This window comes from Cuculus canorus, chromosome 3 (genome assembly GCF_017976375.1).
Source record: "Cuculus canorus isolate bCucCan1 chromosome 3, bCucCan1.pri, whole genome shotgun sequence".
NCBI lineage: Eukaryota > Metazoa > Chordata > Aves > Cuculiformes > Cuculidae > Cuculus > Cuculus canorus.
Genome location: NC_071403.1, coordinates 95,939,183 through 95,964,925, shown reverse-complemented (window position 1 = coordinate 95,964,925; position 25,743 = coordinate 95,939,183). Strand labels below are relative to the sequence as shown.

The 25,743-nt window shown below is 39.7% G+C and overlaps 1 protein-coding gene across 1 annotated transcript in view; it reads right to left on the bottom strand.

Annotated features, from left to right (window-relative positions):
• The window catches only part of INTS7 (integrator complex subunit 7), a 47,119-nt gene extending 21,558 nt beyond the window's left edge, over nucleotides 1-25,561 (bottom strand). Inside the window, exons 1-19 of the mRNA XM_009559475.2 lie at nucleotides 25,417-25,561; nucleotides 23,558-23,687; nucleotides 22,311-22,457; nucleotides 19,445-19,582; nucleotides 18,891-18,937; nucleotides 18,204-18,403; nucleotides 16,499-16,621; nucleotides 13,571-13,688; nucleotides 12,436-12,570; nucleotides 11,755-11,852; nucleotides 10,825-11,064; nucleotides 9,961-10,098; nucleotides 9,016-9,222; nucleotides 5,822-6,016; nucleotides 4,930-5,033; nucleotides 4,468-4,536; nucleotides 3,219-3,351; nucleotides 1,525-1,623; nucleotides 532-717 (exon numbers count right to left, since the gene is read on the bottom strand). Of these exons, the coding sequence (XP_009557770.2) occupies nucleotides 532-717; nucleotides 1,525-1,623; nucleotides 3,219-3,351; nucleotides 4,468-4,536; nucleotides 4,930-5,033; nucleotides 5,822-6,016; nucleotides 9,016-9,222; nucleotides 9,961-10,098; nucleotides 10,825-11,064; nucleotides 11,755-11,852; nucleotides 12,436-12,570; nucleotides 13,571-13,688; nucleotides 16,499-16,621; nucleotides 18,204-18,403; nucleotides 18,891-18,937; nucleotides 19,445-19,582; nucleotides 22,311-22,457; nucleotides 23,558-23,687; nucleotides 25,417-25,507 (2,598 nt within the window). The 5' untranslated portion in view covers nucleotides 25,508-25,561. The remainder of the gene's footprint in view (nucleotides 1-531; nucleotides 718-1,524; nucleotides 1,624-3,218; nucleotides 3,352-4,467; nucleotides 4,537-4,929; nucleotides 5,034-5,821; nucleotides 6,017-9,015; nucleotides 9,223-9,960; nucleotides 10,099-10,824; nucleotides 11,065-11,754; nucleotides 11,853-12,435; nucleotides 12,571-13,570; nucleotides 13,689-16,498; nucleotides 16,622-18,203; nucleotides 18,404-18,890; nucleotides 18,938-19,444; nucleotides 19,583-22,310; nucleotides 22,458-23,557; nucleotides 23,688-25,416) is intronic.
• Between the last annotated feature and the right edge of the window lie 182 nt (nucleotides 25,562-25,743).

Here is a 25,743-nt window from a genome sequence, read left to right as displayed (position 1 = left end):
TAGAGCCTGAACTTCAGATGTGCGATCTTTGATAAAACCGTTGACTTGAATTTAGAGTGTATCTCCCTCAGGGACTATTTCATTTGGACAGACAGTCCTCCTGACTTCCATAAACAAAAAACACCCTTAAAATTAGTAGAAAGAATTTCTAGAGACTATGTGGTAGTAAATAATCTACTCCTGCCTTTTTTGCCCCTGGGGGGTTTTATATGATATATACCTAGGTTGAATTTTCCTGATCTCAAGCACACTGCTAATGCCTTGTTCTGAACATCACTAAGCCTCTTTTGTTTGGAAAGAAAAGCAGTAACATAAAGGTATCAACATACTACAGACTTAAAAATCCTGGATGCTTTCCTTGCACTATACCTGGCTCTGACCAGTGCTTCAGTGCCAACTCTCAAGAGTGAGAAGATTACAAAAGAACCCATTCATTTCAAACGGAAAATTCTGCTAAACAGAGCCAAACAAAAGAAAAGAAAAACACAGCAAGAAAGCTTAAGACTCCTCCTGTCTCTACGCTATTCATACCTTATAGTCTTGTCCAGATTTGCTCTGCAGCACTGAAGAGACGTTTAGACAGACTGATTGGATCTTACGGAAAAGGCCTGGTTTAGATCCATGCTGAACCACTCCTTCCACCTTTAGGGCCAGTTGTTGATTGTTCTGTACTGCAATAGGTTCTGCCGGGTTCCTTGGAGACGGGGACAGGGCAAGCTGAAACAGAAGAAAACAGATCAAAATGTAATTTTGTGCCTCCAGAAATGCAAACAATTCAAGGATGAAATAGAACACCTTATCACAAAATTTCCAAGGAGCATCTGGTAGTGACACCAGCAAACAGAAGCTCAGACCTTACGTCTGAGACTTGTTACTATAATAATAAACATCATTAGCAGTACTAAATGAGGTCTTTATATCAGTTTCACTAGTTGCACTTTCTCAGAAGAAGCAGGAAAAAAAAGTCTTCTACAAAATAGCTATAGGAAGTATATTAGGCTGAATAAAGTAGTAAAATGCCATGAGTAGATACCAAAAAAAATCTTATGGCTTTCACTTTCCCAGAAAAAAGGAGTACTTGAGTAAAAAATAATATAACCATTGAAGGTCACATATAGCCATTCTTAGTCAGCTGACAAATATTAGTGTTCTTCCAAGACAGTAAACATTGTTTTTTAAAGGAAAAGGAAAATAACACAAATTACAAAGTTGCCTTCCCAGGTCTATAACACTATTTAGCATTGCAGAATCAGAATTAACAAAAATTCCAGATAGATTTTACCTTTAAGGCTTTTCAATCAATAAAAGTCAAATCCTACTTAAGTCACAGCACAGCAGTTTTTAAAGATCATATGTATATGATATGATCTTTATTTATCAAGTTATTCCTAACAGATAAACACAGATACTATTTGCAGTTAAATGTCTTCACTAAAAACACCGACACTTTGTGCCTTTGGTAAAGCTTTTCTTATTAAAGACAATATGAAGAGAATTTTTAGGGTACATTTGAGCAGTTCTTACCTTAATACTTGTAGACTGCAGCTTTTGAAAAAAGTACCTCTGAAATGAAAGGGGGACCTTCAACAAAGCAATGACAGCATCACACAGACAAGCTGTATGCTGTAAGAAACAGAAGCAAAACAATTGAGAAAAAAGTATTATTCCTAGCATAGCAAAGACATCCACTTGAGGTACTGAAACTGCAATAATTTCCACTAGAAGTCCAGAAATATATTGGTACAGTCAGAGGATAACAGCCACTGTAATGTCAGTGACTACTCACCCTCTGATTATGTTCTGCTTTTTTGCAAAGAAGGTATTCTGCTCAGGAAAGGACAAGGAGGCCAAGAAAAAGAAAAATCCAGATCATCTCAGTCCTAATGTTAGAGTCAGCAGAGCAGGATTTGCTTGAAGCATTCATACACAAAGCCTTCACATACAAACTCTCAAATAAACAACAATTTTCCTCCAAGCAAAAAAGACTGGCATCTACTGCAACTTCATGTGGTGCAATAATTAAGTTCTAAGCCTCTTGCCCTCTTCATTTCTCCACTACATTATGCTGTGCTTCTGTTTAGATGAGAAAAGACAGCACTACAGAAGTTCAACCTGGAGAAGAGAAGGCTCTGAGGAGATCTTATAGCAACCTTCCAGTACCTGGAAGGGGCCTAAAAGAAAGCTGGGGAGGGACTGTTTACAAAGGCTTGTAGTGATAAGACAAGGGGCAATGGGTATAAACTGGAGAGGGACAGATTTAGACTAGACATAAGGAAGAATTTCTTCACCGTGAGAGTGACGAGGCACTGGCACAGGTTGCCCAGGGAAGCTGTGGCTACCCCATCCCTGGAGGGGTTCAAGGCCAGCTTGGATGGGGGTTGGAACTGGATGATCTTTAAAGTCCCTTTCAACCCAAACTGTTCTATGATTCTAAGTCACTGAGCTGCACTGGCATGGAGCCCATGACAAATAATTTAACAGGGTTTATATTTGCTATATTTTTCACAATTCATTCTTCTTTTCTATTTGGAATCGGTGAGGACTGCTGAATTTAGAAGTAAGGCAACTAGATCGCAGCCATGGCAAACGTTCCCATGACCTTGTTCCCATTAACATGCACTTCAGCCATGATGTTCACTAACAGTAAAAGATGAAATCGTATCAGTTCTGTAAATGAGTAGGCTATCAGCTCACTGTCTGCATTCAGCACACTTCACATTGTGTTCTCTGATGACCTGCATCGATAAGAGAAACTCTATACTCACAAAACAACAGTATTAACTGCCAACAACACAGTGACCAAAGCTAGGCTACTGCTGGACCCTCCAGTACTATGTGTGGTAAGGGAAGAACCCCTTCATGACAACAGCATGAACAAAGAGTGCACTTCAGTATTGGAATGCAAGCGCGGCGAGAGATCCGACAGACTTGACACTACTTTTAGGAATCTTATCAGCATCTACAATATTCTTAGTACCAGAAATTTTAAAACATTATTTTTAGTTAGACCAGTAAGATTACAGATGTGTCTTAGCAAAAATACCTTAAAAAAGGTTTTGAAATAGTGAGTCTCCTTAGAGACCATTTGTACTAGTCAGAGGTTATGTTACATCAATTAACCAAGTGTGCTCTTTAGTTTCTTGACCACCATAGGTACATGGAGTTGCTGAGTTTTTTGGAACCTTTGTCTACTGAACACATTTAAAACTGTTACTTGCCAAGTACGACACAGGAGCATACTTCCTGTTGAGAGATTCCACTTCTTCCAGTACATGATTAAATACAGACATCATTCTTCTTTCATATTCACTCTCAACCTGTGCAGTTCCATTTGAGCTATATTCCTGGAAACTGAGAAATAAAACTTTTCAACACCTTTAATATACTTTCTTCATTGTAATCTGGGAGTCTCACTCCCAAACAGGCCCAACAAGACCATCCTCTGTTACAACTGGAAATTAAGAAATAACTGTGTCTTTCAAACTGTTTACTCTGTTTCTTCATTATTTTTCCACTATAAGACTTGCCCTCTATATTTAAACCCTTTCTTAACTACAGCTTATCCACCACTTCGTCCCCACCCTCTCGCACTTGAAGCACTTACATGTCTAACGCTCAGTGTGCTTAATTCCCCCTAGCTTTTATTAAAGCCTGTCATGTTTAATTCCCTTGGCTTTTATTTAAGCCTGCAGTGTTTAAAATGTTTTTAAAAGTCTCAAAACTCAAGGAACAGCAGAAATACCAGTGAGAGTTATGACTAAATCTAGAAGTTTATAATCTCATGCTTTGAATACAATTCCATCTCCTAGGCACCCAATGTTTTGAAATCCACAGCTTCATAATTTTTACAAGCATAATTAATAAATTTTCTGAGTAATGCTTAGTTCATGAGTAAGACAGTCATTTAGGATGTTCACTTTTATTTTCAGTTACAAAATCACACATTCAAAAATAAGTTTATCCGCATTATCTTCCATGTAATCACAGCCTGGGAGTTTAAAGAGTGATCAAGTTCATAGGCACTTCAACACAATTTTCTAATCGGTGTAAGTTCGCTATTAAAAAAGAGCCAGAGGTGATGGATTTACATTAGAAGTTTAAACTAATTTAGTGTGTGTACTTACAAGAGTAGACAGTAGGCATAGGAGCTAGCACAGAACAACACAAGTTAATTTGGATGGCAAAAGAAGAGTTTGAAAGTTTTTTTTATTTTAACGCGAGCCTGTATTTAAGACAAGCCCAGTATAGTGCTCTCAAGAGCAAAACCAGTATAAAATATTGAACCTGAAGCACAGTCCCTAGCCTGCCAGTTACAGCACAGCAGCAACAGGTACTCAAGTCTGCCCAGAGCAGTATTAGAAGGGTCTCCAAAGAAACTTTCCAAACATTCTTTGAATTCCTAGGCTTAAAGCCCCAAGGATTTAGAAGCAAACAGCAAAGAAGTAGAAGGTCAAACATCAAACCTACCTTACTGATTCTGGATCCAAAATCAGAGCTTCTATCGCATGCGAAATCAACAGGCAGCTCTGCTGTTGGCTGATATTAATAATAAGGAGATAAACGATGAAGTTGGCACCTAAACCAAGAAATGCAATGTATTTACTGGCACTGCTCCTTACTTTTTCTAGCTTTTGTGAAGAAATCCTACAGCCATTACTCCTTTAGTAAACACAGAGCTAGAACTACAAAAATCCCAAATTGTATGCTGTTGCAATTTGTGTGTCATAATTTGTTCCTAAAGTAATTCCAAACAATAGTATGGCAATGTTTATTTCCAAATAGGTTTTAAGCAACTGGCGCCCAATTTTTTATGTTACTAACTGCTTCAAAATGATTTTGTGCCAGTCTTCAAATAAGAGAAGACTGTTAAGATTCATGCTGTCCACATGCAAAGGAAAGCAGACAAATTCTAGGATTTTAAAAGGATACAGTTCTACATTCCTTAGAGTTGCAGAGTCTGCATCAAAAGACGACTGATACAGATCTCCATACCGTGTAGCAAGGTTTCGGAATTCCTCCATTGAGTGTTTCATCTACAGAGACAATGTCACTAGTCAAAAAAATCAAATCAAAGCAAAACAAACAGAACACCACACATCCAGAAAACCACAATATTATAACATACAACACTGGAGAAATAAGACAACATGCTCTGCCAATATATATAAAGTTCTTGCTTCTTCACATAGAAAACTCAAAGTGACAGACTATCATTCATGCATTAAATAGATATCTTTCCCATAACACAGCACCAACATACTCTCCTCAGGTTAAAAAGAAAGCAAAATAAAAAAAAAACCCACCATCAACCTCGCATATCCCATAACAGTTATTCAAACCGCTTTGTCTTTCAAAGACCACCCATCAATTCCTCCTTACAGGATACACGCATTTTAGGTGCAGACTGTCTTCGTGTTCTCTACAGCATCAAGTCAGTTGCCAACACTTGCCAAAAGGAGCTGCAGCATGACCCTGAATTATATGTTCTTCCTTAGCGTAATCACAGTATCTGAGGCGTTTCAAAACAAGGTGTGAAAGGTCCTGCTGCAGGTCTGAGCACGCTGAGCAGCTTACTACATGCACATCCGTGGAAACTCTGTGTCTGAATGTCTGAGAAATCATATGTACACGCTCAACTACAAAATGCAGCCTGCTACAGGCAGACATTTTTATAGCTACAGGTGAAAACCAAGGCCCACTACTCAGGAAAATGCTTCATTACCACATTTCATTTTTTTCAGCAGATACGTTTGCCGACAAGGAAAATTCTTACTAGAGTCATTGTTATGACTCTGCAGAAGAGTGGAACAAGAACACATGCCTGGTTAGAGATGCGTCCACACCTTTGGAGATCATTTCCTGACGTCATAGCAATCGTTGTGGCAATAGCTGGTGGTGGACTTGTTTTTAGGCTGTTGCAGGTACAAATAAGTTGAGAAAAAGCTTGCAGAAGGTCAATCCTGAGTTTCACAAATCCACACTGAAAGCTCAGAGGATTAAGTGGCGTACTAGCAGCCTGAAACACAGGAATGGGAATGTTGGCAATCTAGGTCAAAAGCAAACACAATAAAATAACTTTGCAATGTCACTGAACTGTCTCATCAGACAAATGATTTCTTACTCCAATTCTAACAACTGCTTTTTCAAAACTACACTTAACAGATTTGTTCAACTGAAACCAGACTGAATATAAACAACATAGAAGTTAAGTACTTACTAACCTGTATTTCAAGCATACCACCCATGTAACAAATGTGACTTAAGATTTACAATGCTATTAGGGCACCTATTTCATTTTTTCCCAAGGCCAAGCCATTAAGCTTCAAATGTCATTAGTCCAGACAGTTCTTACCATAAGAGAAAGGACACTGAATTGGAAGGCAAACAGAAACACAAAGGACCAAAACAGTGATTCTTTGCATTGGCCAGAAGAGAAAGAAGTGGCTAAAATTACCTGCAGCAAGAAGAGGGTGTGATAATCTTTGATTTTTTTGGAACTGCGAAATGGACAGGAACAGAATGAATGCAGTGAATCAGAAACACAGTTCAGTAACAACTGAGAACAGTAAATGACAGAACTCCAAGAGAGTAGACAGGCAGCTGTTATTTAGAAAATATGGTTCTGTGAAACTTTGCTCCTTAAGAGCTTATCTGACTCGTAGAAGCATCCATGCCAGCTTAGGACACCCAAGAGGGTACTCGAGATTTTATGCTAGTTAACCCAAAAATCCATTACCTAATTTTCTTTTACTGTTGGATTTACACTTTTATCTTGGGGAAAGAGGGTGTGCAGGGGGGAGCCATCCACAAAATAACGCACTGGAACCTTTTCTTACTCAAAGAATAGATGTATGTTAAATTCACACATATCTTCCCCAGTGCTTCTTATTCCTCCACAGAAAAAGTCACTTCTGGAAGCAAAAAGTCACAACCCATCCCAAAACCTCAAAGAATGATTTCTTTGCTGGCAGTAAAGCAGCAAACTATCTTCTCACAAGACATGTCATCTGAGAAATGGCCCACTATTGACTAAACAGAGAAAAGATCAGCCAACTGCAACCACTTTGAACTACTGAGCTAGATTTCAGCTAACAAAATAAGACTATTTAATCACTTGAGCCATTCTGCCCCTCTTATCTACCACTTTGCCTTCGCTTCTCCAGAGGCATAAAAAAGTCCCTTTTGAACGGAAATTGTTCATTTTATTCTGCAATGGTGGTTTCAGAAAACTCTCTGTGGAAGAGATTCCATTGCATTGTAATTGCTCTACAGAGACTACATGCTTTTATAGAGAGTAAAGTACCAGTACTTCTATCAGAAAATCCAGACAATTTTAGTAGCACAAATTGGACTTGATTCTTCTAAATGGAAATGCAAGCTTGTCTCATTAATATTGCAATTTGCTGCCCATACAGCCACGGGCAATGAGTTACAAATCATTTTTTTAAAACAACAGGAAGAGTTCTTTGGCTTAGCCAAGTTCTTCAAACACCACCACGTTATCAACATATTTGGAGTTAGTGCTACTTAATCAATGGTTATATTAGTGCCTTGCTCAATTTCTGTGTCTTCTCTAGATTATCAGCAGTAAAAGTTAAGTACAATGCTTCCAATGAAATGCATGTTCTGTGCCAAGAGCAGACCCTATTCAAAATCTTTGCTAACTGAACAAGCAAGTACACAGCAAGACAGATGGGGACAGTGGCAGATACACTTTATGACAAGTCACTGCTCTCCACTACCACCCATAAAGTAATGGGACTTTTTTTCCCCTCAAGTGGACTAACTCGCATGGAAGAACATTTTGCATACAGCAATGAAGACAGACAGTTGCATGTACACCTAAAAGGAATCGAGAAATTTTCTGACAAGATCAAACTGTCTGAGTATTTCCTCAGCGCTAAAGTGAGCTGACTGAACAGCTGCAGATTTACTGGCACTGAGTCTTCCAGCTACAAATCAGACGCATGAATGGTCTGCAGGGCCAGTGCCAAGTCATGCTCTACACTGGAAGAGCAGCAACAGTAAAACTGAAGTCAGAGGGAAAAGACAGTAAAAGTCTTTAGCAGTAAGACTATCATGTGCACTTTACGGCACTTGGTTCCCCTTCGAAATGTTGAATTCTGTAGATGCAAGTAGCAAGTTGCTCCTTTTACATCTGACACATTTAAACACAGTTAGGAATATGTCCAGAGCAATGCAGTAAGTTAGCAACAGTCAGCAATAAACCACAATTTCCTCTTCTGTAGCCCTCTGAGACCTGTACTTATTCCTCTGGACCACAAGGAAGTGCTTTTCTGAGTGCAACACCTATGCGTAACACAGAGGAAGTGAAGTCAGCAGTGGAGATGGAGAGGAACCCTTCAACAGAAAAACATAAAACCAGGCTCTAGGGAAAGATTAATTAAATTACTGAATCACAGAATGATCTATTTAAGGAAGTTATTTTCTTGCCTGTATTAAATATTAACATATAATCATATGAGGTGACCCCCTCTCCAGTGTCTTCTAGACGTTAAAGAAATATTGAATTAAAAGCCTTATTTGTTTAGCCAACAAATTAAAGACAAATACTTCAGGAGCTATGGAACTTTCCTTCAGAGGACAAAGGCATGAAATTTACATCTTTCCTGCTTATTCAAGGACAGTCTATTAATAAACAGCAATATCTGAACCGTCTTAAACACTAATATCTGAATTATCACGACACTGACAGTTCCATTAACAGGAAAAAAAAGGCATCTTCATTCAACACACACAGAAAACTACATGTAAAGATTTCTTTATGGAAACCAAGACATGAAAGAAAGTATCATGGAGATTATCTTTTGTTAAGGAGCAACTCCACAATAAGAACTGATGGTCCACATATATTAATGCTTTTTTTGTTTACATTCACAGCCATTACACACAGATCTTCTTGCTGTTTTCACCACTTCAAAGAAGCAGAAAGTATTTGCATAAAAGCAGGTACACTATCTAAATTCTGCACTAAAGTAGACGATCTGTGCTCACCGTTAGTGATGCTATTCCTTTGTGATAGGATTTTAAAGCCTCAGCAATGCAAGAAAGCGCTGAGCTATAGTTGTCCTCTTGCAAACCTGCCAGACACTGTTCTGCATGGGAGAACTCCTTCAAACTGTTCAGCCAGAAGTAGAAGTGTTCTGAAGCCACTTGAGTCAGCAGGCTTTGATACAGTTCTCTGGCCATGTCATGGTTGCCCTGTAACAACAAGAATGTTTCTAAGAGGAGACACGAAAGATTGCATCTCTCCACAGAATAAATACAAATTAGAGAAGTAACATCTTCCGACCTACTCTTCCTTTGAAAACAGAAATAGTGGAACTTCTTCTAGTCATTTGATCATGACAATCCTAACAACAAATAAAAGCACAAAAGCTTTTTCATAGAACTATCAGCCTCTATAAAGTACAGTACTCATTTACACAAGATAATTACACAAATATGAGAAATATGACAAATACGAGAAACAAATATGAAAATTTACTTTTACCCCAGCATCTCATACTAATGTTTCTAGATAATTCTAACCTCAGCTGTGACTACTGAAGGGAAAAAAGAAATACTACCTTTTTCTTCCTTTCTTTGCACTGAAAAAAGAGAAGCTCACATAAGGATGGTCTATGTCACCTTCTAAAGAACAGCTACATAATGCAGATTAGGCATATGCTCAAGAAAGTATTAGGTCATTACTTTCTTCCTTCTCAAATACTTCGAAAAGACTAGTGAGAAACCATCCTGATCAGATGACTGCCCTAAATGGAATATATCTGTACCTGCATTCCAGAGAATTCAGAGGGAAAGTGACTTCTTTTGCCCCCGGTTCATTTCTTCCCCACAAGTTCTAAAGTTTTTCTTACATTCCTTTTCCAGTTCAAAGAAATCCCTAGCATTCTTCTAACCGCATCAAACCATTTTCCTGCATGTATTTTCACGTACCATTCTTGAAGCCTGCCTGGCTATCCTGTAGGCTGTCCATCCATTGGAGGCATTCTCAAGTTGCTGTTTGATAACTGTTTTGATTTCTGAAGACAAAGCCTTCTGACTGGAAACAAATATCACCGTTGCAAGAGAAACCTAATGAAGAGTTGAAGGGTGAGGAAGGTTATACTTCAGAAACCAAACAAAACAAAGAAAGCATCAGTTCTGTTTCTTACACTACCAGATATAATCTGCTTGATTTTGGACTAAAAACCACATAGAAAGTTACAAATACATTTTAACTGAGGGACTTTTCTCAGTCATATATCTTTTAAGTAGTTACGGCAACCCAAGTATTTCTCCTGGATTAAAGTCACTTTCATTTAAGAATGAATCTTTACTGTGGCTTTTAACAGAAATTTCAAATGCTCCAAATGAATTAAATAGGAAGACTGTCAGTTCTTTCTTAAAATTCATTTCCAAACAGATGTGATAAAAGCATTTTTTTCTCTTACAGTATATCACAAGTCATGTGCCTAAGACTAACATCCGTAAGTTAGGCGACCTGCCTTTGTTTTTCTCTAAGCATTATTTTACACATGCTCCAATAATTCCAATAGCTATGTTTGTCTAAGCAGTGCCACCTGCTGGAAAAATCTAATGGAACACATTGCACAGTTCAGCTCCAACCACAAGATATGATTTCAACATTGAACGTTGACATATGTAGTCAAAAGTTAAACCAAAACTGAAGACAGTGGCTATAGACTGGCATATCAACTTGGACATAGAAAACGGCTTAGCTGCCTTTTAACATAAAATCTATCCTCAGTAGTTTACATAGACTTTATCCATCAAGGGCTATTCATCAGGAGGTCTTACCAAGAGTTCCTGTTTTTTATCTGTGGTAGATCGTCCAATTAATTTATAGAGGTCCATCAGGTCTCCTAGCATCCCATCTGCTAAGACAGGCAGCTGCATGGCAATAGCTGCTAAACAGTGGCACATGAGAATCCTGGCACCATCCTGGGCACTGTGCAACTGGGTCAACAGGGATTCAACTACTGACTGGCTCAGGTGAGGGCGGCACTTGACCAGCTTTACCATACAAGTTAACGTCATCTGCAATTCAAACAATCAACAGGTAAAATAAACACAATGTCTACTTAAGAATTCAAAAGGCAGACGCACTTAACTGCAAGTGTGATTGCAGAAATACAGAAGATCTGGTATTTTCAGAACCATGTAGTCTACAACAGATGAGATTTTTCTGGAGGCCAAGACTCTGTCCCTGAGCTCACAGCACAAAAACATACCATACATTTAAAAAAATGATAATCTCTCTCATACCATCAGACTTCACAGGTAAATAACTAGATAAAATTACTGGTAGCAGCTTATGAAGTGGGAAAATAAAAATAGTAGTTTATAAAGCATTGTAATCCTGCACATTGTATCCCCGTCTCTAAAAAGCAAGTTCTGTCCAAGTTTCTCTTCATCCTCTAGAGACATCTTCATTCCACGTTCAAGTTTATGTTTTATTACAGCTGTTCCTATGTTCCTATGAGAAGAAAGGATTTTTCTCCCCTACAGCAATCAACTTACTGTAGAGCCAAGAAGAGCTGCACTATAGTTGTGCTCCATTTCTCTACTGCTCTAAACTCCGACTACAACCAAAACATAGCAAATCTTCGTTTCCTTCTAGTATGTTATGCTTCCATCAGAAAGGATCTGGTGCACACGAGCCTTTCTGCTATACAAGCTATTACTATAGCTTACAGCTGTGCTACGGGAACACAACTGTAACGTCACCTTTAAGGTTGCTTGAGCTCCTGGACTGTCATCTTGACTACAAAGAACAAGAAGAGCTTCTAAGCCAAAAACTGCATCTTGCTCCAAAGGCAGAAGATCTAAGAAAAGAAAAAGAGAAGAAGTTAGTTCCCCGTTACTTTTTCTGACCATAATTGGTGTAATTCTTGCACTGGTGCTACAGTCATGACAGAAAAAAAATCGTCCTAATACTTCTACCTTCCCTTATTTTGAGTACAAACAACTGTGCTGTTCTATGTCTCCGGTAACTACTCAATAGTCACACCCACTGTGACATCTGTAGAGTGTGCATAAATCTCTGGACTAAGACTCCTAAATGCCCTGTTTTTCTTTTGCAAGAGACTGTGCAAAGAGTTTTCAAAGGATGACAAACAATTCACTAGTCTGACAGCAAAGGTGAGACAAGCATTTATTTAGCACGAGTTCTATTGTGCCCAGTAATGTTCTCTAAATTAGAAAAAGATAGAATCTTCACAACCATTCATAAAATGATATAGAATATTTTCTACTAATCATGATCATAGTCCCCATTCTCCCTAACCAGCATGAAGGATCAAACAGATTTACAGACAAGGTTCACAGTAAAGAACAGTTAATACATGTTAAGTGCATAAACCTGACTGTAAACAGACACATTCCATTGCCCTTGCTTAAAGCATTTACCTTTTTCCTGACAAGAGGCTGATGTATTAGTCAGAATTCTCACACCATGAGCTGCAATGCCACGGTTATTATGGTAACAGCACTCCTGTGCTAGTTTAACTAAATCAAATGATCTTGTAGTTGTAGCTGCTGTTCCTAAATAAAGACAAGGCAAACGGGATATAAAGCAGCACAGTCCATAACTACACCACAGGTCTTTTCAAGTACATTTCTTCAAAAAACTATACTTAGGATTAATTTTTTTTATACGTGTAAAGAACAGGATGAAAACATATCTTTCTCTCTCCACCCACCCACCCACCCAGAGCCTCTCTCTCTATTCCTGAATATTATACAAGTCAGACATACATGAGAGAGAATATTCGGGTCTAAAGGCTCATGTTTCATGGACTCAGAGAAACACTGCCTTAAGGAATATTATATCTGATTAAAAAAAGCTAGTGAGCATATTAATAATTAAGACATGCCAGAATGACTGAGGAGAATGCACCATTTTTCCCCATTTCTGCAGTCCATGTAGTTGGGCTCTTAACACCCATTAGGGCGGCCTGGCTTTCAAGAAGAAAAAAGAAAACAGTGTGATCACGGTTTTAAGAGCAAGATATCTTGAATCACTTCAAAATGTCTACTCTGTTTCTCTAGAATACAGTTACAAGGCAGAAAGGTTCACCTGGTACTGAAGCAGGTCATTCCTACAAGAGTGGGGTGGCTTCACTGTGCCAGGGTGACATGTCAGCCCACTCTCACACTATTAAGTCCCTATGCTACTCAAAAACTATGCAAATCCATGGTTTCAAAGCACCTTAACCAACAAGCAGGCCATGTCAGCCATTTGAGAGGTGTTACATTTCTTCATTTTACAAAGAGAAGTTGAAGACCCAAAGATAAAAAACCCTTTCATAGAGCATATTACCCACAGAATTCAGAACAAAATCTTAGACCTTGATTATTCACGGGTATAAAATATCCCATTTTAAGTTTATACACAATGAACTCAGTCTGACTCTCAGCTAGTGTTCTAAAGTTCAAAACCAGTTTAGAAAAATGCTACAAAGGGTTTAGATCAAACTGTTTATCAGTAGATAGCCAACCCATTAAAAATGTCAAAGATAATAATCTAACCTAGTTCTCTTACCTGGAGCACTACTGAAGTACTGTTTAATGGCAATGGTCCCAGATAACGTGGAAAGAACAGATAACATGCCCAGTTTCAAGCTGTCATAAGGAGTGTGAAGAGCAGATTCACAGAGTGCCTGAAGATCAGCAGAATAAAAGACAGAGAGGGAAGTCCCATGAGTTATCTGAACTAAATGTTCAGTTGCATTTGCCTGTGAAAAGTTTTGAAAAGTCTGGAAGTCATGTCCTGAAGCATTTGGTTTAGTAGACTGAGGACATGGCTTGCAGAAAATGGCACTGGGTCTCATAAGCTGGGAAACACCAATTAAGTAATATATTAATTAAAAATCTGTGGCAAAAAATATTATCAGGTCTCATTGATCAGCTACTGCAAAAGATTAAGACAGTTCTCCAGTCTCAGAGATATACTGATTATTTTGCTTTAGTGTATTTGCCTAAAGAGTATTTTATTTAGCTCATTTATAGTACAGTTCCTGTCATACTTCTGTGCCTTTTGCCAGATCTCCTCAAGCCTTATCACAACTAGACTGGCACAACACTTAAAACGCACCTTGTTCTCAGATTTATTATGTGTACACTGACCACAATCTAGACATTCACTGGTTTTGGAGGCTTTTTTAGTCAACCTGAGAGAAACCAATAAAAGACACAAATGGAAAATATAAGTATAGTGTGCCTCTGAGTGCCAAAGTTGAATGGTAACACTCAGAAGCTGAATGAAGAAAAACAACATCATAGAATCAGTTCCAGGGAACAAATGAAACCCTTAAACACTGTTCTTACCGGGCATTCATATGTTCTTGTATGGTGCAAGGGGTAAATTCTAAATAAATCTGTATCAATGTGGTATTTTGCTAATCCACTGAATAGTATAGCAACAACAGACAGAAGAAATGATTAGGGTTGAAAATGAATCTTGATGTACCCGAGACACTGATGTTTTATTCCAGTGCTATTAGATCACCACTCACAGAGCATATTTGAAACAGTAACTATGAAAAACGCCAGGAGCACAGGAGAATTAGCAGGATGGATCGCAGACTGCTTGTTAACTTCACAGTCAACAGGAAGACTGCTCTAAGCATCAAGAGCTCCTAAAGCTGATGTCTAGGAATCAGTGAAGTAGCCACAACTCAAAGACCAACCCTTCTATCTGACCTACACAGACAGACCCAAAATGCTGAAGAAGTTAACAGTGCTGAAACTTTTGCTGGCAAAAAGACAGAAGAAGCAAGTTTTGGTGTGAGAAAAGGAGAGTCTGTTCCAGTCCCTGTTGTATAAACATTACAAAGTCATTTACAAATACTTGGAAAAAAACTGTCCCACTCAAAATGTTGACTTCGTATCTTAGAAGTTAGAAAAACTCTCATTACTTCTACATGTCATTCAGCAAGCAACAACAAGCTTCAATCAGTTTTGTTCTAATCCAGTCACTGACTTAGTTCCAATATCAATGGAACTTTTGCTTATGCATTTCAACCATCAGGACACCTACTTTAAGACACTATATAACGATGAAAGCCATATTATCAAAGTCTCTTGCTTGTACTAAGACAACTACAAACCAGGAATAATGTAACAGAGTAGCATTTTGACCACAAGGAATCCATAAACCATTAAAGCAACTCCTTAAAACTTTTTTTTTCCTTAAGGGAAATAAATTTCTGGTATTAATCCATTATGAAGAATAAAATAGTTCACTAAAACAAAAACCTCTGCACACTCCAAATGATCTTAGATAAGAACTGGAGACAAAGCAAAACATGCTTTATTTCTCACATAATTATTAATAAAAATCCATGCAATTTTTCCTCCTAGTTGCCTTGTGCTCCAAAAGCACGTAGCAAAAGTAGCTTCCAAGAGTTGCAAACACAAAGACAAAACATTCAGATAAGTAGAGCAATAAGACTGTGTCATTAAGTTCTTGAAACATTTACTTTCCAATAAGAAGGTATTTTCTACAGTCATTTTTATGAGAAAAGTGAAATACAAGAAGAAAAAAGGTTCATATTAAACTGAAATACAGTAGCAATACTATCCACAATATAAAATTATTTCCCCAAGTAACACAGATGCACTATAAACACCCGCTAGGGTCTCACTCATCCAACAAGAGTCACAAGGACACTACCAAAAAAATAAGGTACTAATCCTAAAAAAAGAAGTAAAAATTGCACTTGTCCTCTCAAGTAAATCTTGCCGGATGACAAAACCTAGAGAGAGTCTGTTACATTAAAGCATTAATACATACTCGGTATTAAAGTAAACATTCAGCTCTTACACCTATCATCTTAGATGAGTTTGTCAGGTAGAAAAGTTATTTCCTTTCTGTAAAAAAGTCTACTGCACAACACATGCTTTTCCTCAGTTATAATACTTCAGCTTCCCAGTACCTGAAGGGGGCTACAAGAAAGCTGGGGAGGGACTGTTTATGAAGCCTTGTAGTGATAGCGCTAGGGACAATGGGTATAAACTGGACGGGGCAGATTTAGACTAGACATCAGGAGAAATTTCTTCACCATGAGAGTGGTGAGGCACTGGCACAGGTTGCCCAGGGAAGTTGTGGCAGCCCCATCCCTGGAGGTGTTCAAGGCCAGGCTGGATGGGGCTTTGGGCAGCCTGATCTAGTAGGAGGTGTCCTTGCCCACGGCAGGGGGATTGGAACTGGATAATCTTTAAGGTCCCTTCCAACCCAAACTATTCTATGATTCCATGAATTTTGATCCTTATGGGTTAACTTATCCAACTTGAGATACTCTACAATTGTATGAGCTGTTCATTAGTATTTGGCTCTGCTTGGCAGAGTAACCTAACTTAAGGATATGTATGTTCTTCCTTCCTTTACCTTCCAAATCGCTTTTCTGGAAAGAACTCTATAACTAATTGCAAAGTTTCATACTAAGCTTTAGCTTAAAAATGTATAAACCTGAATATTTTCTCTGCTCCACGTGTGTGGTGTCTTGTTGGCCAATAGCTTTAAATCTTGGATTGCAAGCCTCTTCACGGCCTTCCTGGGGTCATTCTTCAAGTACTGCAACAAAAGCTGGATCTGTAAAGTAAATTCAGCATTTAAGAGAGACGTGTTCCTAAAAGGAGGTCTTTTCAACAGTACTTGTGAAGAAATTCCCAGCATACTGATCCAAAACTAACTTGCCTCATCTCTGATTACTCTCCACATGGAAAAGCCCCTACTTGGACTGTGATATCATGGCACACTAGAACAGTCTAACAGTCAGTTGCGACCATCCTGCTCTCCTTGTTCAAGCACCCTCTCTCTACCTCACCCTGCATACCTGAGAAGCCTTGAGACCTGTTTCAATACTCTCAAATTCAATAAAAGAGAAGCTCATTAAACTCCTTGAGAAGCTCAGTAAACTTCGTTGTACTGTCATGATTATGTGACTACCAAGTATTCTGGGCATTTGACGCTAATTCAGGTGTCTGCATGACAGGCAGTTAACAGACAGCAACGCAGACATACCTTTTAGGTCCCAGTAGTTGCCAAAACCAGCCCCAAAAGCCCAACCAATACCAACCCCTACCCACCCACTCTGAAGCAGTTATCTCAAATGAAGTGACACTTAACTGCTTGTCCTTTATTGTGTTCATTTCCTGCAAATTTACAGAGATTAAATAGCCAGCACATGAAAAAGCATGAACATGCTGGCCATGATTTTGCCCTCCACCCCCAGCCTGGCTACATCGCTTTTAAAAGCAGCAGTGGCTGTAGTGTTGCAAAAATACAGCCTAAATAACCATGCTTACTGCTATTAAAGAAAAAAAAAATAAATAAAAAAAAAAAATCAAGTGTTCTAATGTCATTTCCGTTGGCTTAGATTCAGTATTATCAAAACCATTTTCTGAAACACAGAAATAGCCCATACCAAGAGACAGACCAATGCTATTAGCCTAACAGCAACAGACACCAGTCTTCCATAGTTGTAACAGGATTGAAAGAAAGCAAATAGGTTTTCATGACTACATTATAAGGATTAGTTAGAAGAATCTCAAATGTCACTGTGTTCAGACCTGCTATATAAATCATGTCCACAAAGCACATTACCAGAACATACAGAACACAAAAGCCCTGTATTTTTCCATTTCTGCTTTCCCACAACTTGGTTTATAATCTTTAATTACAGCAACAAATTAAAATTTCTTGGAGTTCTTCAAGAAAATACATTTTTAAATGCACTCTATGCTACTGAAATATTCATTTGCTTGTATGCAAGGAATGCAAAAGGTACAGCCACGACTCAAGAGGATATACAACAGCAAAAAGCAAAGGCTGGGTTCTACAGGCAAGATGAAATGCTCTCAAAAATGTCAGGGTTTTTGCTTTCCTAAATGCTGATTGAACCTAGATGATTTCAATCTCAGTTAGTTTAAAGAACAACAGGTCATGACCTGTAAAGAACGATTCCTGTGTTTAATGTGGTTATCTGGAAACGGGACCAGGGAAGGCAAACTACATAAAAGCATCAGTTTTCAGGGTATCCTTTTGGTACAGCACATACGAGCAACTATCTTAGCATACCCATCACTATTTATTTTTGGCATCAGCTAGAATCTGAGCTTTTTTTAAATGTACTTAGTACTTTAAGTTCAAGGAAAAAAATAGGAAGAATTACCTGTTTAGGAATGTCAACCAAAGAAGAAGCAGCAAGCAGAGTAAAGGTGTGCAAAGTGACAATGACCATTTTGGTAGATGGATAGGATGTTACCAGCTGCTGAAGCAGCTGCCGGGAGCTGGAGGCCAGGCTAGCATCATGATGCATGTGCTGTAGAATAGGAATCAACTTCAATTTCAAGTCCACAGGTGTGGCCAAGCCTGCAAGAAGGAAGAGAAAAACATGCAGTGTGTTAGTCCTTTGTACTGGCTTTTAGTAGTACACACAATGTGTCCGCATTGCTATAATACCACTGGTGAACGCAGACTGTGCTTTAGCTTTAATTACTAGCTAGCAGCATAACGGCAGGAGTATCAAGCGCTTTCATGGGTCGAGAAGGTTTCTCCTTGCTTCTTCGTAGGTAACACCTATTAACTCAAGTGAAGCAGTTTGCGACAGTCTATGTATTATTTATCACGTTATAGATGAGCTTTTCCTCTTTACTAAACAGGTGTTTTGAGAATTCAGATTTAAAGAGGACACAAGAGTGAGATACTAGATTGCTGGCTGGCTAATGTAATTTAAAAACTGGCATCATTTGATGATAAGGACAACAACATTCTGATACCCAATATTTACATATGGATAATAACAAATACTCAAGAGGAATTGAGCTTTTCCCTTTTATCATTGAATACAAGTACATACCTTGAATCATCTCACTAATTTTATTACAGATTCCGACAGCAAAATCCCTGCAGAGAAAAGACCAAGTACCAAGTGAAATTAAAAAAATAAAAATGAATAATTAAAAATAAAAATCAACCGAACTACCAAATATTGTGTTTTAACAATAGAAGGTTTCACAAGAGCACTTGCCAAGATCTAAGTAGTTGCAGAACCCCTCCATGTGGGCAAAATCAAATGATAAAATGGAAGCTTTCTGGTACGTGTCAGTGACAAGCAGCGCTACACTTTGTTACCTAACATAATTTCTGTAAAATATTTCTTGATTAAAGCTGCTATTACACTTTGCATTCCCATATTTCTGAGCTTTCTATTACTATTTTAGGAAAAAAAAAAAAAATCGGTTAAACTCGTATTCACATGTCTTTACAATATTGTTATTCTACATAATTAAATGTTTTGCTATAAATGACATGGTTAGCACCACAGAAGGAAAGATTAAGGCTTGTGAATGCCAGTGTTAATCGAGTTTCCACGCTCCATAATATGAAAAACTGAAAAAAATTACATCTTACTTGGATTGTGCAGAAAAGTTGGCAGCAGCAAATATAGCAGCTTCAACTTCCACATTATCATGGGAGTCCAAACTCTGACGAATGCTGTGATGTGCATTTTTCCTTTCTGGAATAATAGACGCCATGCTGCCCAGCATCCTAAAGAAATACAGGGCAGCAGAATGAAGAAGAGTAATGACTATGAAGAAATGTAAGATGAAACCACATAGAGATATAAAAGGACTGGCTAAACCACTATTTTTATATAAATATGAGCTCTTTTATGTCTACTACAGAAACAAGTGCTAAATCTAACTAAGAGCTAACACATATTGTTACATGGGTTATATCAGAGTTTTAATGACAAATTAATTATATTTTCATACCTTTTAGCTTGAAATGGGCACAGTGAAAGCTTACCAAGATTTTTTTTAAAGAGTGCACTAAGGCACTGGGAACAAGTATATTTAAGATGCTTTTACATTCAAGCTCAGGTTACCAATATAACAGATTTAATGCTAAAATGTGCGTATGGCTGTCTTCAGACACACATGAAGTACACATCATGGGGTATAAATACAGAAAAGTGATGGTCTAGGGGGATTAAAAAAAAGCACGTAAACTGTGTTCACTCTTTCTCTTCCTCTCTCTTCCCAGTTAAGACTGCAGAAGTAAATAAGTGACTAGGTGTTTGAACAGTCATGAATTTTAACCATGTGCTAAGAAAGAGAAGTTTCTAGAGTGCTACAGTGATCAAACAAACAAATACCTGACTTTCATCATTTGTTTCTAAGATCTTTCACTGTAAAATAAGGTTATTACTGGAAATAGTGCAATACCTTTTGCATAAATGCTAAAAAAGGACCAGATTGATCTTTTCAGACATATTTAACATAATACAATTAAAAGAAGAATGAATGCAAGATTTATACTGATTGTTACGTTAGTGAGAGTTCTATGCAAATATTTACACACAAATATTTAGCAATAAAATTCCGCAAAGTTCTGTTTTAGCAGATTTTTCAGTGTGTTCTTCTTTACTGACACTGCTTAGGAGGACAAAACCAATTTAACTGAGGGTTTTAATCTGAAACCAGATTAAACCAACAGTCATTTTAACCTTTCACTTGATGCATCGCATGAATTGATTGGTAATTTAAGTGTTTTTTCAAACTATGCAGATTCCCAAGACTTCTAATAAAAACAGCCCTCAATACCTTTCAACAGCTGTAACCTTATGATAGAATACTGCAGTGAAACAAGAAAGAATATAAGAAAACATGCAGATATACTGTATTGACAGATAGACATCAGAGCATGAAAGCATAATCTCAAATAAAAATATCAAAGTAAGAAAGGAATAGACAAATGAGGCAATCAAACAATGCCTTGTTAATGATTCCCATCTTTCAACAGTGAAATCAGTAACAGTTCTAGATGAACACAAGAAAAGAAGACATAGGGAAAAAGAGCCATCTCTTCACATTTTATTTAACTTGCACAGGAGTTGGAAGATGCAGTTAGGATGATCATGTTGGACAGTGTTAGAGATAGTGACATTAAAGATAGATTAATTCTCCCCCTGGACTCATTTGACTCCCAGGAAGTCTAAAAAGATCAATAACACAGTGGCACTTCCTTAGAAGTTTTGATCAGAGAACAACCAGGCAGAAAATTTCTAGGACAAGGATAAACGAAGAACAGGTGCAAGCATAAGAAGGTTCACATAAAGTTCTGGCTACAAGTTAACAAAAAATTATTTTGACATGTAAGGAAGCACTTTCCTTTTGGAAAATTTAATTTTTCTCTCAAGTACACAAAGTTTTGATGCAGCAAATTCTGTTTTGCCCAGAGCCATCACAAAATTCTCACCATCATAAATGTGAACTTCATGAGGTTCAACAAGGCCAAGTACAAGGTCCTACACCTGGTTTGGGGCAACCTGCTGTTTCAAGGCAGGATGGGGATGATGCGATGGGTGATTGAGAGCAGCCCTGCAAAGAAGGAAGGACTTGGGGGTACTCATTGATGAGAAGCTTGACATGAGCCGGCAATGTGCGCTCACAGGACAGATGGCCAACCATATCCTGGGCTGCATCAGACAAAGCATGGCCAGCAGGTCGAGGGAAGTGATTCTGCCCCTCTATTCCTCTCCTGTGAGACCCCATGAGGAGTATTGTGTCCAGTTCTGGAATCCTCAACATCAGGATATGGAGCTGTTGGAATGGGTTCAGAGGAGAGCTACAAAGATGATCAGAGGGCTGGAGCACCTTCCATATGAGGACAGGTTGAGAGAGTTGGGGTTGTTCAGCCTGGAGAAGAGAAAGCTCAGAAGAGACCTTATAGCAACCTTCCAGTACCTGAAGGGGTTACAGGAAACCTGGGGAGGGATTGTTTCCAAAGGCTTGTAGGGATAGCACTAAGGACAATGGGTATAAACTGGAGAGGGACAGATTTAGACTAGACATAAGGAGGAATTTCTTCACCATGAGAGTGGTGAGGCACTGGCACAGGTTGCCCAGGGAAGCTGTGGATGCCCCATCCCCTGGAGGTGTTCAAGGCCAGGCTGCATGGGACCTTGGGCAGCCTCATCTAGTGGTATGTGTCCCTGCCCATTGCAGGGCGGTTGGAACTGGATGATCTTTAAGGTCCCTTCCAACCCAAACTATTCTATCATTTTATGATTCTACAAATTCTACATTGTTGTTCTGATCACATATACTTATCCCTCACCCCCTCTAAAGACAGAGATGTTTGCTTTTAAATCTATGAGCAACGTATAAGATGCCTCCCATATTTCATTCATGTTAGTTGCAGATTTTGTTTTTCCACACTAATAATTAGACAGAGATATTAAATAAGTTAGGTTCATGTACGTAATACATACCGAAGCGTAATAGCCCGAGCAACGGGATCGTTGCTATGAATTACAGAGAAAACTCTTTTGACAAACTCATCCACATTCAGGATCTTCTCTAAGTGTTTCTCACTCTGCTGAGTAACTTTCAGCACACACAGCCTCAGGAAGTTGTTTCTGTTAGAAAACACAGATATTTCATTATCAGGCCATTTTTATAATAAAAAGTCAATAAAAAATTCCAAGAATAAATTAAAACAAGGAAAGGTCTATGCTTTAGAAACATTATATTTAAGTAAACTAATATAGTCAAAAAGAGTCTATTAACACACTATTGGCTTATTGTCTACAGTGCTGAATTTCTGACACCAGGAAGGAGAGGCATAAGCAGATGCCTGTTTTGTGCACTCTTTGGGATCTAATTCTGCTAGAAAAGCATGGCTAAGACTAAGCCTAATTGTCATTGCCAGATATCAGTGAATTTCTTTTCCTTACTGAAGCCAACAGTGAAGATTCCACAACAGCACCAAATAAGCTATTTGTAAGCTATTCCAAAGCAGCTCCACTTCCATCATGTGTGTTACTTACATATCAGGCACTCAGAAAAGCTATGCTTTGGGCTTTTTTTATTAACACTCCTTAAAGAAGGAATTTTCACAGGTGACCATTCATCTTTTTTTAAAATATGAATAATATTATTAATTAATAATAGGACGAGAGGAAATGGTCTCAAGTTGTGTCGAAGAGGTTTCAATTGGATATTAGGAAAAATTTCTTCACTGAGAGTGGTGAAACATTGCCACAGGGAAGCAGTGGAGTCTCCATCCCTGGTGGTGTTCAGAAAAGGTGTAGATGAGGCACTTTGGGATATGGTTTAGCAGGCATAGTGGTGTTGTATTGATGATTGGACTTGCTTTTAGAGATCTTAGCCAACATTAACAATTCTATGATCTACGATTCACTGAATTTTAACTTGCCTATGGAACAAAATTCACAGCGGTAAAATTAAACCGGTCAGCAAGTGAATCCTCAAATCATGACAGACGGAGGTAAACTGTGTCATTGATCCCTCACAGCCACTTAACCTTGCTGAAGATGGGGAAAGGAAGCTTCAATGGAGCCCTGCTGGTCCTCCAGTTGAGTTGGTACCACTGCAGTGTCGCCAGGCAAGCACAAAAATCCCACCATTGCCCAGGTTCCAATACAGCAACACCAAGACACAGTGCATTCCTACAGATTAAGCTTTGAATGGACAGAAACTGACCGATGCTACTTACCCAACTCTGAAAACATCAGCTAGCTTCAGGAAAGCTGAATTAATGAGAATAGGGAAAGGATACTTCTGGAAGAGCCTGGGAAAACGAACGACGGCCTCGCATTGTTCCCCAAGTTTGCCAGACCTGAGACCTAAACAAGACAATAATCACGGTGGATACCAATGCTCCTTCTGTTGTACTCCTGAGCAAACCAACATGAGCTGCTAGGCAGAATGCAGTGTCATATTGTCACAGAATCATAGAATCACTAGGTTGGAAAGGACCCACTGGATCGTCAAGTCCAATCATTCCTAACACTACCTAAACCATGCCCCTCAGCACCTCATCCACTCATCCCTTAAACACCTCCAGGGAAGGTGACTCGACCACCTCCCTGGGCAGCCTGTTCCAGTGCCCAATGACCCTTTCCGTGACAAATTTTTTCCTGATGTCCAGCCTGAACCTCCCCTGGCAGAGCTTCAGGCCATTCCCCCTTGTCCTGTCCCCTGTCACTTGGGAGAAAAGGCCAGCTCCCTCCTCTCCACAACCTCCTTTCAGGTAGTTGTAGAGAGCAATAAGGTCTCCCCTTATCCTCCTCTTCTCCAGGATAAACAACCCCAGCTCTCTCAGCCGCTCCTCATAAGACTTGTTCTCCAGCCCCCTCACCAGCTTCGTTGCTCTTCTCTGGACACGGTCCAGAGCCTCAACATCCTTCTTGTGGTGAGGGGCCCAGAACTGAACACAGTACTCAAGGTGCGGTCTCACCAGTGCCGAGTACAGAGGGAGAATAACCTCCCTGGACCTGCTGGTCACACCGCTTCTGATACAAGCCAAGATACCATTGGCCTTCTTGGCCACCTGGGCACACTGCTGGCTCATGTACAGTCGGCTGTCAACCAGCACCCCCAGGTCCTTCTCCTCCAGCTTTCTAGCCAGACTTCTAGTCTGTAGCACTGCACAGGGTTGTGCCGCAAGTGCAGAACCCGCCATTGGCCTCGGCCAATTCAGGTCCTTTTGCCCATTCAGGCCCCTTTGCAGAGCCTCCCTACCCTCCAGCAGATCCACGCTTCCACTCAGCTTAGTGTCATCTGCAAACTTGCTAAAGGTGCACTCAATGCCTTCATCCAGGTCATTGATAAAAACATTGAACAGAGCTGGACCCAGCACCGAGCCCTGAGGAACCCCACGTGTAACTTGCCTCCAGCTGGAGTTAACTCCATTTTCCACCACTCTCTGGGCCCGGCCATCCATACTAATGCCTAATTACAAGTGCATGGAAGAGGGAATGACTATAAATTGGAGGGTGGAAGATTTATACTAGATATTAGGAAGAATTCCTTCACTAAAAGGGTGGTCAGACACTGGCACAGGTTGCCCAGGGAGGATGTGGATGTCCCATCCCTGGAAGTGTTCAAGGCCAGGTTAGATGGGGCCTTGGGCAGCCTGGTCTGGTGGGAGGTGTCCCTGCTTACAGCAGGAGCGATAGAACTGGATGATCTTTAATGACCTCTCCAACCCAAACCATTTGATGATTCTAATCATATAGAAATCAATGAACAGTGAAGGTAAAGTCCTTAGAAAGACAATATATATGTATAAATTCACTGTATAAAACCCCTGGTACTTGTAGTGGCTGGCACACACGGTAGGAGGATGGGTCGTCCCTGATCCGGTACTGAATAAAGAGAATGCCTGCTTCTTCAGACCCCCGAGGGCCGTTAAGAAGTTTCTTTTTCCAATTTAGGTGGTACTTCTAGAGCCGGGTCCCCCACCCCCCGCTCCCGGCAGAGTGCTGCGGAACAAAGCTCCTGCCCGCTGGGGACCGACAGACGAGACGGGACGGGACAGAAAGGTACCGCCCACCCCATGCCGCGCCTCACCTTTATCCAGCTCCATAAGGGCGGAGTTGGCGTCCAGCTCCTGCTCGCCGTAGCCCGCATCGGCCAGGAAGGACTTGGCGCTGGCAGCCATACCGGACCCCTCTCCTCCCTTCCCCGCCTGCCGGCCCAGCCCGGTAGCCGCCACGCCGCCGCACCACTAGTGCGCAGGCGCGATGTCGGAGCGCACCCCAACGAATGGCGGGCGAGTGGGCGTGGCCTGTGGTCTTAGCCTCACGTCAGCCAATCAGAGCTAGGGGGCGGGGCCAGAATATTGATGAATGACAGGCGAGGGGGCGTGGCCTGTGTGAAAGACCCTCAGCGCCAGCC